This window comes from Thalia democratica, chromosome 3 (genome assembly GCF_965202585.1).
Source record: "Thalia democratica chromosome 3, ktThaDemo2.hap1.1, whole genome shotgun sequence".
Taxonomy (NCBI): domain Eukaryota; kingdom Metazoa; phylum Chordata; class Thaliacea; order Salpida; family Salpidae; genus Thalia; species Thalia democratica.
The window spans coordinates 43061734-43079026 of record NC_139167.1 but is presented as its reverse complement, the minus strand read 5'-3'; the positions used below and the strand labels follow the sequence as shown (position 1 = coordinate 43079026).

At 25.1% G+C, this 17293-nt stretch overlaps 2 protein-coding genes across 2 annotated transcripts; both read left to right on the top strand.

The window, feature by feature from the left end:
• The first annotated feature begins 975 nt into the window (after positions 1 to 975).
• On the top strand, positions 976 to 2295 carry LOC145831350 (hyaluronidase-2-like). The gene has a single exon (XM_082938578.1). The coding sequence runs from the start codon at positions 1088 to 1090 to the stop codon at positions 1862 to 1864; it is 777 nt and encodes a 258-aa protein (XP_082794704.1). The 5' UTR covers positions 976 to 1087; the 3' UTR covers positions 1865 to 2295.
• A 1787-nt stretch (positions 2296 to 4082) lies between these two features.
• Positions 4083 to 17293, top strand: LOC145831351 (protein YIPF5-like). The gene is made up of 5 exons (XM_082938579.1): positions 4083 to 4209; positions 5721 to 5860; positions 9577 to 9755; positions 15744 to 15925; positions 16896 to 17293. Exons 1-5 carry the CDS (start codon positions 4133 to 4135, stop codon positions 17056 to 17058), a joined length of 741 nt encoding a protein of 246 aa, XP_082794705.1. The 5' UTR covers positions 4083 to 4132; the 3' UTR covers positions 17059 to 17293.

Below are 17293 nucleotides of genomic sequence, written 5' to 3'. Positions count from 1 at the left end.
AATGTTGTTATACTTTTTAAGACAGTTTTATACCTTAAATAAAGTTTCAATCTAAAAACGGGTCAAAAAAGTGTTTTTTTTAAAATCTAGAAAAAAATTTTAGAACCTGTAAAACTTTTCTAAAAATCCTTTGGCAACCCTGATAACTCAAGGTATTTTGAAGTTTTTGAAAATCTCAGAATGACTCAGGACAGCTCAAGATAAATGAGAATATTTCTTTTTTTTTTTTGTTTAAACCTAACAGTATTTTTGTTTTTTGATAAAAAACTCGGGATAGTTTTAAGAATTTTTTAAATCTCAGAACAGAATTTTTCTAAATTTTGAATGAGGTTTAATTAATTTAGTCTCAATACTTTGTTATTCATAACCAATTTTGTTTTGAAGAATATTATTTTTCTTAATTTTGAAATGTTAAAGAAATTTTTTTTAAGGATTTGAAAAAACTCAGGATAACTCAGGACAGTGCATTTTTATTATTAGTTACAAGTTGAGCTTATGTAATAATTCAAGCTGTTTTGCTTAAGCTTTCTATTTCAATATATATGTTTAATTTCTTTGTTCTAACATTTATAAATATATTTATAAAAATATTTAAACTTTAATACTGAAACAGTTGATACAAAGTTTTTAATTTAATCACAAAATGTTGAGAAAACTGAGTTGGCTTCTGATTACATTCCTTGCTGATCTATCTTCTGAAAATACTTATAACAGATTCTACAACAAATTTAAGATTAGTAAACCAGCTTTGCCTAAAAGACCATTTATTTCTGTTTGGAATATTGAAACTGGTGAATGTGATTCTCAATATGGAGTCCATATAGATTTAAATCAGTTTGACATTGTTAATAATAATAACCAAACTAGAAATGGAAAGGTAGCTGTTATATTTTATGCAAATCTTCTAGGAAAGTATCCCTACTATGATAATAACAAAAAACCAATTAATGGTGGTTTACCTCAGCTAGGTAATTTAACTTCACACCTTCATAAATGCATATTTGACATAAAACGTTATATACCTGATCCTGAATTTTCTGGTCTTAGTGTTATAGACTGGGAGCCATGGACTCCTCTTTGGTCAAATATGGGTTGGGGTAAACGACAATTCTATCAAAATGCTTCAATTAATTATGTCAAAAAAAAATATCCACGTTTAAATGATGACGAAGTTGTAGAAAAAGCTAAATCTGAATATGAAAATGCTGCAAAATCATTCATTGTAGAAACTTTGAAAATTTGTAAAAAAATGAGACCCAAAGCCAAATGGGGTTTTTATTTGTATCCTGATTGTTACAATTACAATAAAAACAGCAATGACCTTAATTGTCCATCAAGGCAAATTTTGAGAGATAATGAAATTCAGTGGATGTTTGATGCTAGCACTGCTCTTTACCCATCAACATATTTAGGGTACTGGTTTAAAAACAGTAATAGAACCAAATATTATACAGCTCATAGAGTATCCGAAGCAAAAAGGGTTGATTATAACAGGCCAGGTAATGTAAGTATACCTATATTTGTTTACAATAATTTAGTTTACAGAAAAACTAGAACATTTCTTACATTAAAAGATTTAGTAAGTAGTTCTGGAATATCAGCTGTTTTAGGAGCCTCTGGAGTAGTTCTATGGGGGGATCTTATGCATTCGAGTAGAGAACAATGTTTAAAATTGTCTAAATATGTCAATTCAACTTTGGGACCTTTTATGAAATTAGCTTCAGATGCAGCTTCTGATTGTAGTTTAAAATCATGCAACGGCAATGGGCGTTGTGCAATAACAACTAATAGTAAAGTTAGTATCAAGATTTCTAGTAAGATGAAAAAGTTTCTTTATGTTGTCTTTAAAAGCAAAAAAAAATAAAGTTGCTCTTTATTGTCAATGTTATATTGGTTTTTATGGAGATCATTGTCAATTTTTAGCGCATAATTCTTTAACTTATTATAATACTTAATTTTTAAATTTAGATCTTTTTTCTTCTTCACCTTTTACTTAATTTTATTTAGAAAGGTTTAGTCTGCTGATCAAGGAATTTTAGATTGTTATAATGATAAATAAGCTAAACTATAATCAATAACAAAAATTTTTTATAGGAAAAGGTAATTGTATTAATGACTATACTGCAGGGTTGCAAAAAAACCTAAAATTCTGGAAAAATCTACTGGAATTTAAGAAATTTAGAAGAAAAAGCCTAAAACTTTGAACAAATAACTAAAAAACCTGGTAAACTTGTGAATAAAAAAAAAATTTAACATGTAAAGTAATAAAATATTGATTAAGTATAAAAAATCTATCATATACAACAATTTTTGTGTAACATTTAAAATTTATTTTATTATAAAATAAATTTAAAGTAGCATTACAGTATCTTATCAACTTTTTTATACTATTTAAGGCAGTTTTATACTTTATAATTACTTGACTTTGAAATTGATAAAAAAATGTGTATAAACAAAAACTGAGAATAATATTATAAAACCTGAAAAAAATTAAAAACTCTTTAGCAACCCTGTATTCTTACAAGCTATTTTACCTTGTATTGATAGTGGAAAAATATTTATTTCAAAAAATGTTATAAGGAATTTTTATGTAAAGTTTTCACTTTACTTGTCACAATAAAAAAGAAATGTTAAAGTTAAATTATAAATCCTTTAACTAAATACTTATGGAGTTTAATAAATTAAAAACTTGATACTTACTGGACTATGCACTTTTTATATTCCTTTATGTGTTAAGTTTAAAATTTAATTGGAAACCTGTATTCAAATCACAGATAAAGTGTGCTTTTTTACCTACTACGCCTAATAGATTGGCTAGAGGATTTTTACTGCAGGTTTATACTTAGCACATAACCACCTTGTTGTTTTATGTTTTACCTTTTATCTTTCATATTAAATACAAATTCGTAATTTATTACATAATCTAATTTATCAAATATATTTTAAAAATCTGTATAAGATCATTTTAGTGTTAATACCTGACCGCTCTTTTCTGAAGCAATAATTAATTATCTTACTTATATGTAATATATATGCAGTTTAAGTTGTGGTGTTTTTATGTATAGCGCTGTAATTTGATTATTGGTTAGGCCTTTGAAAGCTAAATAACAATTTTAGTTTTTGTGCTTTGTTTTAAAAAATTAAGTTCAATTTGTTGTTTTAAGTTGTATCTATCTTTACTTTTGTTATAATTTAGATCTCAAGTTTTTATAGCTTTAATTACCTTTATTATCGGTTAATTTATTAATTCAGTAATTAATGTTTGTTCTTTTACTTCTTTTGATTTACAATATATTACTTATTATTTTAAGATAATTGCAAAAAAAGTATTTCAAGTTAAAGTGCCTCACTATTTTTTCCAAATATAAAGAATACATTATTTAGATTGTAGTTTTAATTGACTTGTTTTAATGTTAATACAAAAAGCGTAATGTTTTGACGTAATTATTATATGTTTTTTTGAATGATTGATAATGATTAAATATTTTGAATCAGTATTTCTGGATTTTTATGTAAGTGGCTTAACAGTATGAATGTTGTTTTATTTTGTAGTTTTACTTTACTTTATCTATTCTAATTTTAATAATTACAATTTTATACAGTTCTATAACAGTCAGATTTAACAATATGTATTGTATCTATTATTAACCATTAATGTAAATAAATCTATAGTATTTATTTTTATTTTTAATAAACACATGTGTATACCACTTTAGCTTCTATTCTTTCATCACAGTATTTATTTTTTACAGAGCTCTGTTACAGAGCTGTGTTAACCCTGTAAAAAGTGTGTCAGTGTAACAAGCGTTAGTATAACAATGACATAATACTGTTTAATTTGTTATTATTATATATTCCTGTGAACTTGTTTTGCTCGGATCTTTGTTAGCCAAAGTTTATTTTAAACTTTGATGTAGTTTTAAGTACATTTGTTCCTATGTTTATGCTTAAAAATACACGTAGTCAAAAATAAGTATTATTTTTTACTAATTTTGATGTGCATGTTTTTTATATGTCTTTTATTATATTTTTAAAGTGTTGTTTAAAAAGATACATAGCTTTGTAATACCAACCGGTTTTTCAGTATTTTCCACCAAAACTAGTTAAGAGTATATAAAGTACTAGTTTAAAAATGGCTGCATTCCAGAGTAATGATGGTTTTTTTCAATCAAATTACGAAGAAGAAAACTCAAATTTTACACAACAGCAGTTAGTTACATTTACCTACATAACTAACTTCATAAATAGCTTTGATAAATATGTACTTTTTTAAAAGCTAAGATTTTTTAAACCATAGTGAGTCAAGCCTTTTTTACCAAAGTTAACATTGACTCTTATAAGAAAGCTTAAAAAGGAGGGTCAACAAATCTGGAATCCAGAATTTCTTAAACTTAAACACCTTAGCAAAATGATCATTGGATTTTATGTTTTTATTTATGTTTATTTAAAATCTTTAAATACTTTACTTAAATTTATTTAGAATTCTGCTTGTAAGTTCATATTTGTCAAAAATAAACAACTTTAAACTCTTACAGGATATTAGCACTTTTTATAATCTGTCAATTAAAAGACTTTAATATAGTCTGATGATAAGAGTTTGAACCAAAAATTTATACGGATTGCAATTAAATAAAACAATATTCTTGTCTTAAGCTTGATTTTTTACTAAAAAAGGAGAAGAAAACTATTACTCCTAAAAATCTTAAATAAAGTAAGGAATGCTGGAAGTTATTCTGAAAACCTGGAAAATATTTCAAAAAAACTAGTGTCCATCCTGCATTAAAAGAAAATTATAACTTTTTATCAAATCTAAAATGTTAAGTTACTATTTAAGATGTAAGTAGCTAGTTTTGCAATAAGTTTTTGATTTAAATCTATGTACAGAAACTTTAAATTTTCAACTGCCTCTAAAATTTGAAATTTTTTTGTAAACATATCAAATATGTTGTTTTATTTTAGCCTGAGACCTAGTGTTTACAGAAAATGCTCCAAAAAAAAAGTGTTAGATCTAAAAAATGTAAGTTTTAATTTAAAAAATAAGAATTTATATATATTTATTAGTTCTTTTTGACTCAAAGTTTGAAGCGTAAATTATGAACTAAATGCTAAATTTTAATTTTTTAATGAAGAAGTAGTATATAATTATCTTGAACTTTTAAAAATATTTACTCCAATCAGATATATTCTTATGAATGTTGTTATTCATGTTTGACCTTCAAACAGTGTAGAGTTCAAAATTATACTTAATTCACCATTTAAAAATAGATTTTCACTTATACATTGATGTAGTAAACATGCAACTGCTTAAACATTGTATAAAACTAAAAGTACTAATTGACAAAAATAGAAGTTTTTTATTATTGCTCTAGAGTTAAATTTAGCTCACACATATGCTAAGTTTACCTTATAGTTTAGGGACACGTTCAAAATCCACCCGAGCAAAATTCACCCAGTCAAATTCGAGAACCGCTTACCGTTCGAGGGTAAGGGTTAGGGACAACAGTGATAGGAAAAATATAAATAAAAAATAAATAAAGAAAATTGAAAAAAAAAAGATTTTGAACGCGGGTGGATTTTGATAGTATACCATAGTTTGAATATATGGATTAGTGAATACTTTTTCTATAAACTTTAATTTGCAAAACAATAAGAATTAAGGCTTCATTAGATATAGTGCACCAATTGTTATGACTATAGGTAAAGTAGTATTTTTTTTTCAGAGGTTACTATGGGAATAACCAATATGATTATAGTCAATCACCCCAAGTATATCCTACCCAGCAAGAAGTATATACTGGGCAAATGATGACTCCTCAAATGATGACACCAGAGCAAAACATGCCTTCAGATGCTTACTCAGGTTTTAATTAGTTTTGAATTTGATAAAAGTTTTCTTTTATAAAATATTTTGTCTAAAAATTTAATACTTTTGAAAATTTATTTATAAAACAATGTTTCGCCCTGTGGGGCTCTTCATTTATTATTAAATTCTGAAAAAATTAAATAAACATATATGAAGACATTAACACTTAACAAAGTGTTTACTAACTCAATTTATAAAATAATGAAAAACTAATTAAGATTATTGAAAAAGCTACTTTGGATAAGACTATTAAAAAAGTTGTTATTAAACAATCTTAAAGACTTGATACTAGTTAAAATAAAAATGTAGGGTTAGTTGAAATAAACTATAAAATTAATCAAATAGATTACTAAAAATGGTTGCCAAAAAACCTTGGGTCCTTTATAAACCTTGAGTTTGACAATTTAGGTAAAATCCTGAATATAAAGAAGTTTGGAAAAAAACCTGAAAAGCAGTAATTTTGAACAAGAATCACTAAAAAACTTGGATTTAGAACTATTTTATATGTATATTGCTTAAGTTTTGATTAAATACCAAAAATCTATCATATACAACAATTTTTTTACATCAATTAAAATTTTTTTTTTTATGTAACACATTTAAAGTAGATTACAATATATATATTTTTTTATACTACATACTTAAGACAGTATTTTACCTTAAACTTAGTTTTTTACTAAAAATATACTAAAAAACTTGTTCTTTAAAAAACAAGAAAAAACATCAGCAAAAGTCTGCAGAGCAGAAGCCTGGACTTTCGTTTGCCGTGAGACAAGCTTAAGTTTAACAAAAGAGTTGATCATGCCAATTCGATCATCAGACCACAAGTCTCGGTATCATCTGACTTCATTGGACATCATACCAAGACTTGTGGTCTGATGATCGAATTGGCATGATCAACTCTTTTCTTTAAAAATCTAGAAGAAATTTAGAAAATCTTGAAAAAGTTTCATAAAACCTTTTGCAACCCTGACTAAAGAAGATCAGAAAAAAATTGTTTATAAACTCTAACAGACATTTTTAGATCCTAAATAAAGAGCAACCTGTGTTTTAAAAGGGATTGACTTAAATTTACAAATTTTGTTAAAAAAATAATTATGAAATGAAGAGCAAAAAAACATTCTAGGTAGAATTTCCGAGAAATCAAAACTTATACTACTACATATTTCGGCCTGTAATAAAGATTAAAAACTAAAATTATACTTCTGCCTACAAACTTTTTTTATTACTGAGATTTGCCTCACGATCACCAAATATCTGATGATCCCTTCTTTAAAATATGAATCCTGATTGAAGGGTTTTATTGTAATAATTTATGAACTTATGATATATTGGAAGTTGACTTACCACTCACTTAGTATGGAATTAAAGTTTTTAACATTTTGAAGTATTTAATCAGAGAGTTAAATGCTTGTAGTGAGTAGGTTTTCTAAAATTAAAAGTCATACAAACGGTGAGTCTAAGTCAACAAATTTTTTTTGTAAACTAACTTTTTTATAAAGTTTTCAAAAGTGAGTCGAATAAAAAAAAATGTTTTGACATATCAATGAATGTAAAATTTACTGAATTTAAGGATAAACTGTACCTTAAAACCTTAAAAGCTATATAGAAATCAATACATTACAAATGCTGCTAAATTTACGTTTAGCTTAAAACACATAAAACAGGGCTCGTGCGCGAATTTTTTTTTCATTTAGCCTCGTTGAGACCGATTTAGCCTGATATCATTTTAAAGTAAGAAAAATCACTTTAGAAGTCATTTTGGGGTCTTAATTAGTACTATTGTAGTCTCGAACTTCAACCGGCTTTATCACAAAATATTTTTTGAGCTTTATAATCTACATAAAGCAACTTGTAGCTTAGTTACAACTCAATAAAATAAGTCTAAATTGTGAAAAGGGTGATTTACCCCCTCCCCCCTATGACCTTAGCATAACAAATTCAGTGATAAGTTTTAAAATATGTTAATATCTAATCTATTAATAGTGTAAAAAACTACTATATATTACTAAACATAAATGTTCAATTTAAAAGAACACTAAGTAAAAACATTGTAACTAGAAAGTTTATAATAAAACAACGTGCATTGTCTGGTTTATTAAAATAAAAAATGAAAGACTTACTCGAGTATCAAAATAAGTAAAAAAACGTTTATTATAGTACTTTGACTAGTACTTAAAATTGATATATAGTTATAAATCAGTGATTGTTGATGTCATATCAGATTAAAAAGCTAGCCCTTAAATTAAAAAAAAATTTTTTGTTCTTGTTAAGAAGAATTAATTGCACCTAAAATTTGTACTCCCACGAAGTTTAGTACTTTTGTCTTAAAGCTAAGTTTTAGTGTTGTAAATATCTCTAATAACTTGAAATAAACAAACAGTAAAATATATGAATCTAAAAAGTATTTGGTTAAAAAGTTCTAATTTATAAATTAAAACACTTAAACAAACAAAGTTCTGAAAAACATATCTGATGTAAACAAATTCAAACAAACAGTTAAGTTGTTGAACTAAACTGTATTGTGTAGACTGCATTTTTTTAATGAACTTTCATAATTATGACGTATATAATTTACTCAAAAAAATTAAGATTCTTAAACATTTTTTAGAGATTCACGGTTTTAAGAATTTTTTTTACAAATACTGACTGAATTTGCATTTAATAAATAAATTTATATTTAGAAATAAATTCACACCTTAATAAGATTTACTCAAGAAAAATAAAAATTATTCTCTATTTTTTTTTAATTCAGAAGTTTTCAAGCATTTAAAATGACACAAACTGAAATTCTAAAATTTTCAAGCAAAAAACTGAAAAAAACTGGTATTTTGCAATTTTTTTCAAAAAAACTGGTTTAGCCTGATTTGACCTGAAATAGCCTGATGCGCACGAACCCTGATAAAACTACTTTAAAATTTGTCATCATAACGATATTTAAAAACTAAATACTGTTTGCTAACTCCTGAATAACTTGATGTGCTAGAACACTGTTTATTAGTTTTAAGTAACAAACATTTTGTTAAAGCTAAGAAAATATAAAAACTACATGAAAATAAGATACTTTTTTTGCAGTTCACTCTAATTAAATATTATATTCTAGAAGATATTTATTTATTTTATTACTTCGATCTAACATTTGCAGCATACATTAAGAAATTACATAATGTTGTAAAGCCTACTTTCAAATATCAACTAAAATTTATTATTTACTTTTTTTATAACTTTTTTGAAATGCATAAAAATATAGTACCTGAATTTTTAGTGTCTATAAAAGCTAATAATTCTTATTACGAATTTCAGTTCTTAAATTTTTTGATTAACTGCTTTATACTTATACACATTTAGCATAGGAACAAAATGTTTATTCAAGTTAAAGATTTTTAGGTGCTCTTAAATGTAGTAGCGTATTTTAAGTAGTGTATAAGTAAAATTAAATTATATAATATTTTGTCATTTAATTTAGTGTAAAACCTTATTTACAAAAATTTGTTTAGCTTATATTTTATAAAATCTAATTTATTTAAATTCTACCTTGTAAGTTTAGTAAGTTGTCTAAAACAGCACTACCTACCTTTTTTTTAACTGTATTTACGAAATTCATTGTTATTCGAACTTTTAATTTACTAAGTTTAAAATGCTTATTTTAATAAACAAGCTGTAAAATTTTCAAGTTTATATACCTGAGAAAAAAAAAACGAACTATTTTATAGGTAGTTTTGAAGACGAGCCTCCGCTTTTGGAGGAACTTGGAATAAATTTTGATCACATTTATAAAAAAACATTAGCAGTGTTGAATCCTTTTACTGATACAGAATCAAGTGTTGTGAATGAAACTGATTTAACTGGTCCATTATGTTTTTGCCTTGCCCTTGGAGGTACTATGCTTCTGGTTTGTCAATCAATACTTTTTTATGAACTAGTTAATAGTTTTATTTTCTTTTAATAAAAAAAATTTTACACAGTATAAATGTTTATAAAACGATATAGGGGGGACTGTAAGATAAATTTTTATATAAATTATCACATGTATTTGTAGGAATACTTAAAGTATGAACAAACAATAAGTTTTTTTAAAATTAGATGTAACTTTGAAGATGTACTTTTTTTGAAATTTTTTATATAAGCCTATAAAAAGCATTTATAAAAAAATCTAAGATTTTACTTATTATATAGTCTTTAAGCTAGGGGCTTAAATTTTTTAGTAAATATTCTATTATTTTAAAACATTTCTAGATTGTAATCAAATGATAGAAAAAGACAAAACTTCCTACAAAAAACGTTTACTAAGGCCAAGCTTTTAAAGTTTGAAAAAGATTGTTTAAATGTAGGAGTTTACATTTAAAAAGATATATTATTTTTTCTCTACTTCGTTTTTTAAAACTAATTGAAACAACTCATGAAACTTTTAAATTAGATGTCTAATAACAAAATAAATCCTTTAAGTTTTGTTTATCTGTAAAAAAAAGTATGCTTAATCAAATTTAGGTAGGCTTAAAAAATACAATCCCATTTATTGCTTCAGTTTTCTTTAAGAAATATTTGTAATTGAATGTACTGTGTTAAATTTTGAAACTTGTTAATATTTACTCTATTGAGTTTTTAATGTTTTTATTTGTTTATTAATTATATAAAAATGAATAGTTAATGAACTTATCATTTAATGCGAAATTTTTTACTTTAAAACTCTTATATCCGACTCATTTTTATATAGTAGTTAAGGATTTAAAAAAAAGATAAATACTTAATACAGTTTAAGATATTACTTTAATTTACATCAGGGATACCTAAAAAGTGAACGAATGTGTAATAATTAATATTTACTGTGCAGTGCAGTTGTATGCTTTGATTATCTGTTCAAAAAAGCTGTGTTCACTATAAGTTTTTATAAAGTTTGTAATTGTGATACTTCTATCAATTTTTTACTATAAGTTTAAGGACATAACAGCGTTGCCACACACTCACGAAAACTCAGGACAGCTCAGGATAACTTTGAATATTTTGAATTTTATTTTTAAACTTGGGTTGATTCAAGTTAGTTTTGATATTTTAAGAAAAACTCAGGATAGTTTTAGGTTTTTTAATAATCTCAGACAGTTTTTTTTTTTTTTTGAATGAGATTTAGTTTCAATATTTTGTTATTTTATAACCAATTTTGTTGAAGATCTTGATTTTTATTAACTTTTGAAAGTTAAAAAAACTATTTTAAAGATTTGGAAAAACTCAGGATGACTCATTACAGTATTTATTTCTCAAAGAGTCTCAACCCTGATATAATTTAGCTATTCGGATAGTTTTTAAGTAAATACAAAAGTTATTGTTAAAATAAAGCTTACTCGTTTTTTAGTAACGACAAAATTTTTATTTTTGTATTATGTGCACAATTTTTAAAATGATTTTATTCCACTGACTTTGTACAATTTATCGGCTAAAATTTCTCAAGTTAATTTTTATGAAAGCCGATCATTTCTAACTTAATCATTTCTAACTTGATCACTTCTAACCCGATCATTTATAACCGTACTAATTACAACTCGGTCATTTCTAAACCGATCACTTCTAACCAGATCATTTTTAACTCTATCATTTCGAACATAATCATTTCTTACATATCCATATTTTACCCGATCATTTTAAACACGATCTAATCCAATCACTTCTAACCCAATCATGTTCTAAATAGTGCGGCCCGCGAGCAATTTTTCCTAGGAATTTTGGCCCGCGAGTTACATAAGGCTGCCGACCTCTGATTTATTTTAAAAACAAACTAAACTTATAAAACTGTTCTTTTATTGAAATTTAAGTTTATTTTTTCTCAAACAAAACTTAGTGTTTATATAGTTCTACTTAAAGTATACTTTTAATATTAATTTGATTTCAATTTATACTAGTTTAAATTAAATTCCTTATTTTGACTTTATGATTATATTAATCTGCTTAAATGGAACTTTTTGTGGTTATATAAGATTTACTTAACGACAATAAATTTAAAATAAGGGAAATTTTTAGATATTTTTCTTGACTTAAAAACTTCAATACACGACAGTATTTTAACCTTTGTTCTTAAAGTATATTTAAAAATTAATTTTGTAGCTAAATGATAAAGCTTAATAATTTATGTTTTTTTTCATGTGCTGGTTTATAGGATAGGTGTTAGAGTCCATATAAAAAGTAGGACTTTTTGGCTTTTTTTATTCTGTATAGTATATCTCTAAATATATGTACGATTTTTTACTAAGGATTTTAAATATTCTTTAGTGAGTTAACTTAAATAGTCAGTGTCTTTGTTTTTTATACAAACTTAATATTTTTTGTGATATTGGCCCTTTTTTTGGTACTTTTCAGTTTTGGTCCTTTAAGTCTAAATTTACTGACGAACAAAAATATACTTGGTCAACATTAAAAAAGTGCTAATAAAACCACAAAAGGATCTATATATTTTTTATAGTTTGCGTCGCATTAAAAGAAAATAGCTCTTTTTTTAGTTTTTAACAAAAATATATTTATTCGTTGTGAATTTAGATTCTCTAAACAAAAATTTTTTTTGACTTAGTAAGAAGACCCTAGTTAAAGAACAAAACTGAAAAAACCAAAAATGACTAATACCACAAAAATATTAAGTTTATATAAAAACAAAAACACTGACTATTAAAGTTAATTCACTGATGAATATTGAAAAAAAGTAGAAAAAAACTATATGTATATTTTAAGATATGCTACGCAGACCAAAATTAAACCAAAATGTCCCACTTTTTCTATGGGCACTAGTACTGACCCAATAAACCCGAAATCAAAAAAAAAACACAATTCATTACAATTGTATCATTTAGCTATCGAATCCTAAAAAAGAATTATGAAAAAATAAGTTGTTGTAAATTCAAAAATTTTAAGTAAAAAGAATGACTTAAATTTTTCCTTATTTTAAAATGATTGTCGTATTTACTAAATGGTTTGACAGCATTTAAAAATTCTGCTTCGTAGGATTCTTAAGGTAAGCTGTTATAATGGGTAGCTTCAAATTTCCACTTCAGTTTTTGAATTACTTGAAAATCATGCAACTAATTTGCATATTTGCTGAGTCAGCAAAATATTTTTAAAGTTTCTATATTTTTTTTTCAATATTCATACCCTTAACCCTAACCCACCTTACCCAAACTTTAAAAAAATAAATCAAAAATGAAAATTTTAGTCCTAAAATTATAAAAAACTTTAAAAATATTTTGCTGACTAAGCAAATATGCAAATTAGTTGCATGATTTTCAAGTAATTCAAAAACAGTAGTGGAAATTTGAAGCTACCCGTTATAATTATATTTAAGTTAGTTCTTGTCATTTACCTAGCTAGAAAATTTTCAACGTTAAACGTAAAAAGTTTTTTTAAAGTTAAACCTTTACAAAACTTGCACAAATTCTTTAACAAATTATACAGAACTATTTAGATAATTGAAATAAAACAAATGTTAGGCAAACTTGAATACTTTTGTTTTATTTATTAAAAAATAATAAGTTTTAGATATAACCTTTCTAAATAAAACCTATTAAATACAAGAAAATAAGAAAACCTTTTTGAAAAAGCTTAACTGGATGAGATTTGATAACCCTCGGAGTTGTTATGTTAATAAACAAGTCTGTTTACGTAGCTCTATCTAAAAGTTATGATATTTTACTAAATAAAACAAAAACATTCAAGTTCGCTTAATGATTCTTTATATTCCATTAATTAAAAAGGTCTGTGCAAGTTGTAAAACAATTTGTGCAAGTTTTTAAGCTTACAGTGGAAGTTTTCCCGCTCTTAAATAATATTAGATTAGTCAACAACTAACGCTTTCGCTAGACTTACAACATAGCTTTTAGATTTTAATATGAAAATCCTTGTATCTGAATATTACATTTGTAACAGTTTAACTTATAAAATTCATTTGCGTTAAAAATATATTTTAGTTATGTAAATGATAAGAATATATAACTTAAATATAGTTATAACAGCTTATTTTAAGAACTCAACAAAGTAGAATTTTAAAACAATTTGAAACAATTTACAAAATCTTATTCAACCAACATAAAAAGTTCGTTTTGAGCAAATTGATAGGAAGAAAAATGTTATCATAAGGAAATTATAGGAAATTAAACTAAAATGATTGTTAAAATTTTTTTAAATTACTACTTTTTAGTGGGGGGGGGGGGGGGGGGGTAAACCATTTTTTTTACTACTTGATCTTATTTTATATATTTGTAACTAAGCTACAAAATTTTTTAATTTTTTTTGTCATAAAATTTTTATTTTTTTAATTTTGTTCTGACACAATTTTCTAAATATTACAAGGAACATTTCCTGAAAGTTTGAGGTAGTTATCTCAAAAAACGTAGTAGGAGATAGATTTTTAGTGATTTCTAGTTATTTTTTGTTTTAGTTTGCTCCTCCAATAAGAAACCTATTGTAGTCTCCGACTTCAACCGGTTATATCTTAAAAATATTCCTGTTAAATATTTATTGTATTGTATAGTTTTTTAAGTACAGTAATTTATCGCTTGAGCTTGTACTTTCTTATTTTTAAATTTTAAGAAAAAAAAATTGTTCTTAAAGTTATTTTTGGTTTTGAAATCTTTAAATTTTACAAAGCTCAAAAAAGTGTTAAAACAAACCAAGAAAGTGATAAAAGTGTAATCATATTCTAAGCGTAGAATATACTCTACCACTGTAGTATATTTGATAGAGTATTTTTCTTATCTCCCCGATGTGGTGGATGATACTCCATTTGATGTTATACTTAATATAGTTGTTTTTTTAAAACCAGATGTATTTAGCTAGTTCGGTGGTGTTTTCTTTGTAGGTGTTAAAACTGTGGTTATGGTTGTACCATCTGCTTTTAAAAGTATTAGCAGTGCTCCCAATGTATTCTTTTGTTTCCTTGTTTGATATTACGGTGGCTATACATCTGGTTTTTAAAAAACAACAATATTAAGTATAAAATCAAATGGAGTATCATCCACCACATCGGGAAGATAAGAAAAATCCACAGCATATGCAGCACTTGCGGCCTAGAAAAACTAGAAATAGCCAGATCCAATAAAATAAGGAACTTAAACAAAAGATACAAACTGTTTGCTAATTGTCCACACTTAAAGTACTTCACTTTAAGACTTAAACGTTTGATAGTTAGTTCTGCATGTCATTTTATTTACTTAAATTCATTTTAATTTATTAATACAAAACGTTTTTAGTCCTACTTAAATAATTTTTAAAAAGTCTCCAGCTTTAGACTGAAAAAACTAAATTATAACATTAACTTAGTTCAAAGTGTACATTAGTTACGTCATAATGTTAGAAGCGATGTTATTCAAAAATTTTCAATACAATTTTAAATTAGTTCAATTTTACTCCAGCTAGCTAGTAGTTTATCAAGTTATAAATTTAATTCAAATCCCTTTGTTCATGGTAATATTTAAGTCATTTAGTTTATTTATTCACTTTAAACTGATTGTATTTTTTATTATTAATTTAGTAGTTTTATGTTCAATACCTAAGTTAAAGTTTTCAATTTATTAAGTAATTCTATTACATACAATTTTCATGTTTAAGACTCGAAACTTTCAAAATACAATAATTTACAAATTATAATTTACTTGTTTTGTTTTACTTTTTAGTATCTTCCATGTTTTGTTTTACTTTTCAGATTTAAATTGTAACTGAAGATCCCTTAAAGGGTGAAACTGAGTTTTACAAATAAAATTTTGATGTTGTATATTTATTTGAAACAAAAATTTTAAATAGTTTGCATTTTTAGGCTGTAATCAAAGTACGAACGGAAGCCGTAGACTACCCTACTTGATTTTTATTAAACTTACAGTGGTAAAAACATAAAAATACTAAATTATTACAGGCTGGTAAAGTTTCGTTTGGTTATATTTACGGTATTAGTGGACTAGGAGTTGTTCTTATGTGGGCGCTTTTGAACATAATGTCCGTAGACGGATGCTCTGTTGGAACTACTGCTTCTATAATCGGTTATTGTATTTTGCCCATGGTTTTTCTTTCTCTTACATCTGTTGTGCTAAGCTTGAAGTTAGTATCATTTACTCTTGTAACTTTAAATTACTTTAACATTTAGAAAATAATATATTTATAGTAAATATTTTACTTATTGTTTTTTTGATAAAACTGTAAAATATATTATAAGCCTAACTGTATTAAATTTTTGTTTTCTATATTTGTATAATTTTTTATTTAACTAGAAAATATATTGTACCATTAATATTTTTGTATTTTACCAGGTTAGTTTTTTTTTACCACTATTCAGAATAAAAAAATTGATAACTTTTTTTTGCAACATAACATGTATAAATTTAAATTTGTTATTTTCTTTTTCATTTTTCATTTTTACAAACTTTTAAGAAATGAAACTATACGAAACATGTTATGTTACAAATGGTATGTTAAATTTTTAAAAACTTTCCTAGAATAGTGTTAATAGATACGGGTCAAATATGCACGAAGACATTTTCGCACAAAAGGTCACTTTTTGCACAAAGGATAGTTTTACACGAGACAAAATAATTTAAATAAACAGAGAAATAATAACAACAAATTAATAATAAAATATATACTGACCAAGGGAAAGGGGTAACAGTGTTAGAAAAAAGTATTTATAATTTCGAAAAAGATAAGATTATTAATAAAATAAATAAATAAATAAAATATTAGCAACACAAAAAACCGACTAAGGCTTAGGGTAACAGTGATAGTAAAAAAAAAGTAAAAGAATAAAAAAATTAACTTGTGCAAAAGTGACCCTTAGTGCACATTTGACACCTACCCAGTATTAATAGTATTTATTTTTTAAACATTATAAGGAATTTTAATTGAATAAATTACGTATTTTTAGTAAAGACTTGTTAGAATAAATTCTTAGTATGCATTATATAAAAATAATGAGACTTAATTTATAGATTTAATCTTTTGAAATACAGTGAGTATAAGTGTAATACAAACAAGTCTTCAATTTATTTAAGTGTTAAAAATAATTAATAAACAGAGGAATTCTAGGAATTGTGTTGTCAATGGTAACAGTTTCTTGGTGTTCCTTGTCTGCCAGCAAATTATTTGTCTGTGGTTTGAAAATGGATTCCCAACAACCACTAATTGCATATCCTTGTGCTTTATTGTATGGTGTTTTTGCTTTACTCACAGTCTTTTAGTTTGCTTTTGTATAGTATATTAGAAATAACAAATACTGTTAAACTTATAACAAAGTTAAATTTTGTATACATGGTTACATTTTAATGTGTCAAAAATTCAGAATATGTTTTATAGTTGTAACAAATACTAATTTATTATTCTAATTCGAAAAAAGGTTATGTTTTAAATATGTTAGCACTAACTTTTTTCTTATGAAAAACATCTATCTTGATAATAAATATTTTTTGAAATTAA

Bases quoted from the DNA above. Each gene is read 5' to 3' on its own strand.
- LOC145831350 (XM_082938578.1), top strand. From the start codon at position 1,088: ATGGGTTGGGGTAAACGACAATTCTATCAAAATGCTTCAATTAATTAT.
- LOC145831351 (XM_082938579.1), top strand. From the start codon at position 4,133: ATGGCTGCATTCCAGAGTAATGATGGTTTTTTTCAATCAAATTACGAA. The intron at 4,210-5,720 runs GTTAGTTACATT...TTTTTTTTTCAG, and splicing joins TCAAATTTTACACAACAGCA to AGGTTACTATGGGAATAACC. The intron at 9,756-15,743 runs GTTTGTCAATCA...AAATTATTACAG, and splicing joins TTGGAGGTACTATGCTTCTG to GCTGGTAAAGTTTCGTTTGG.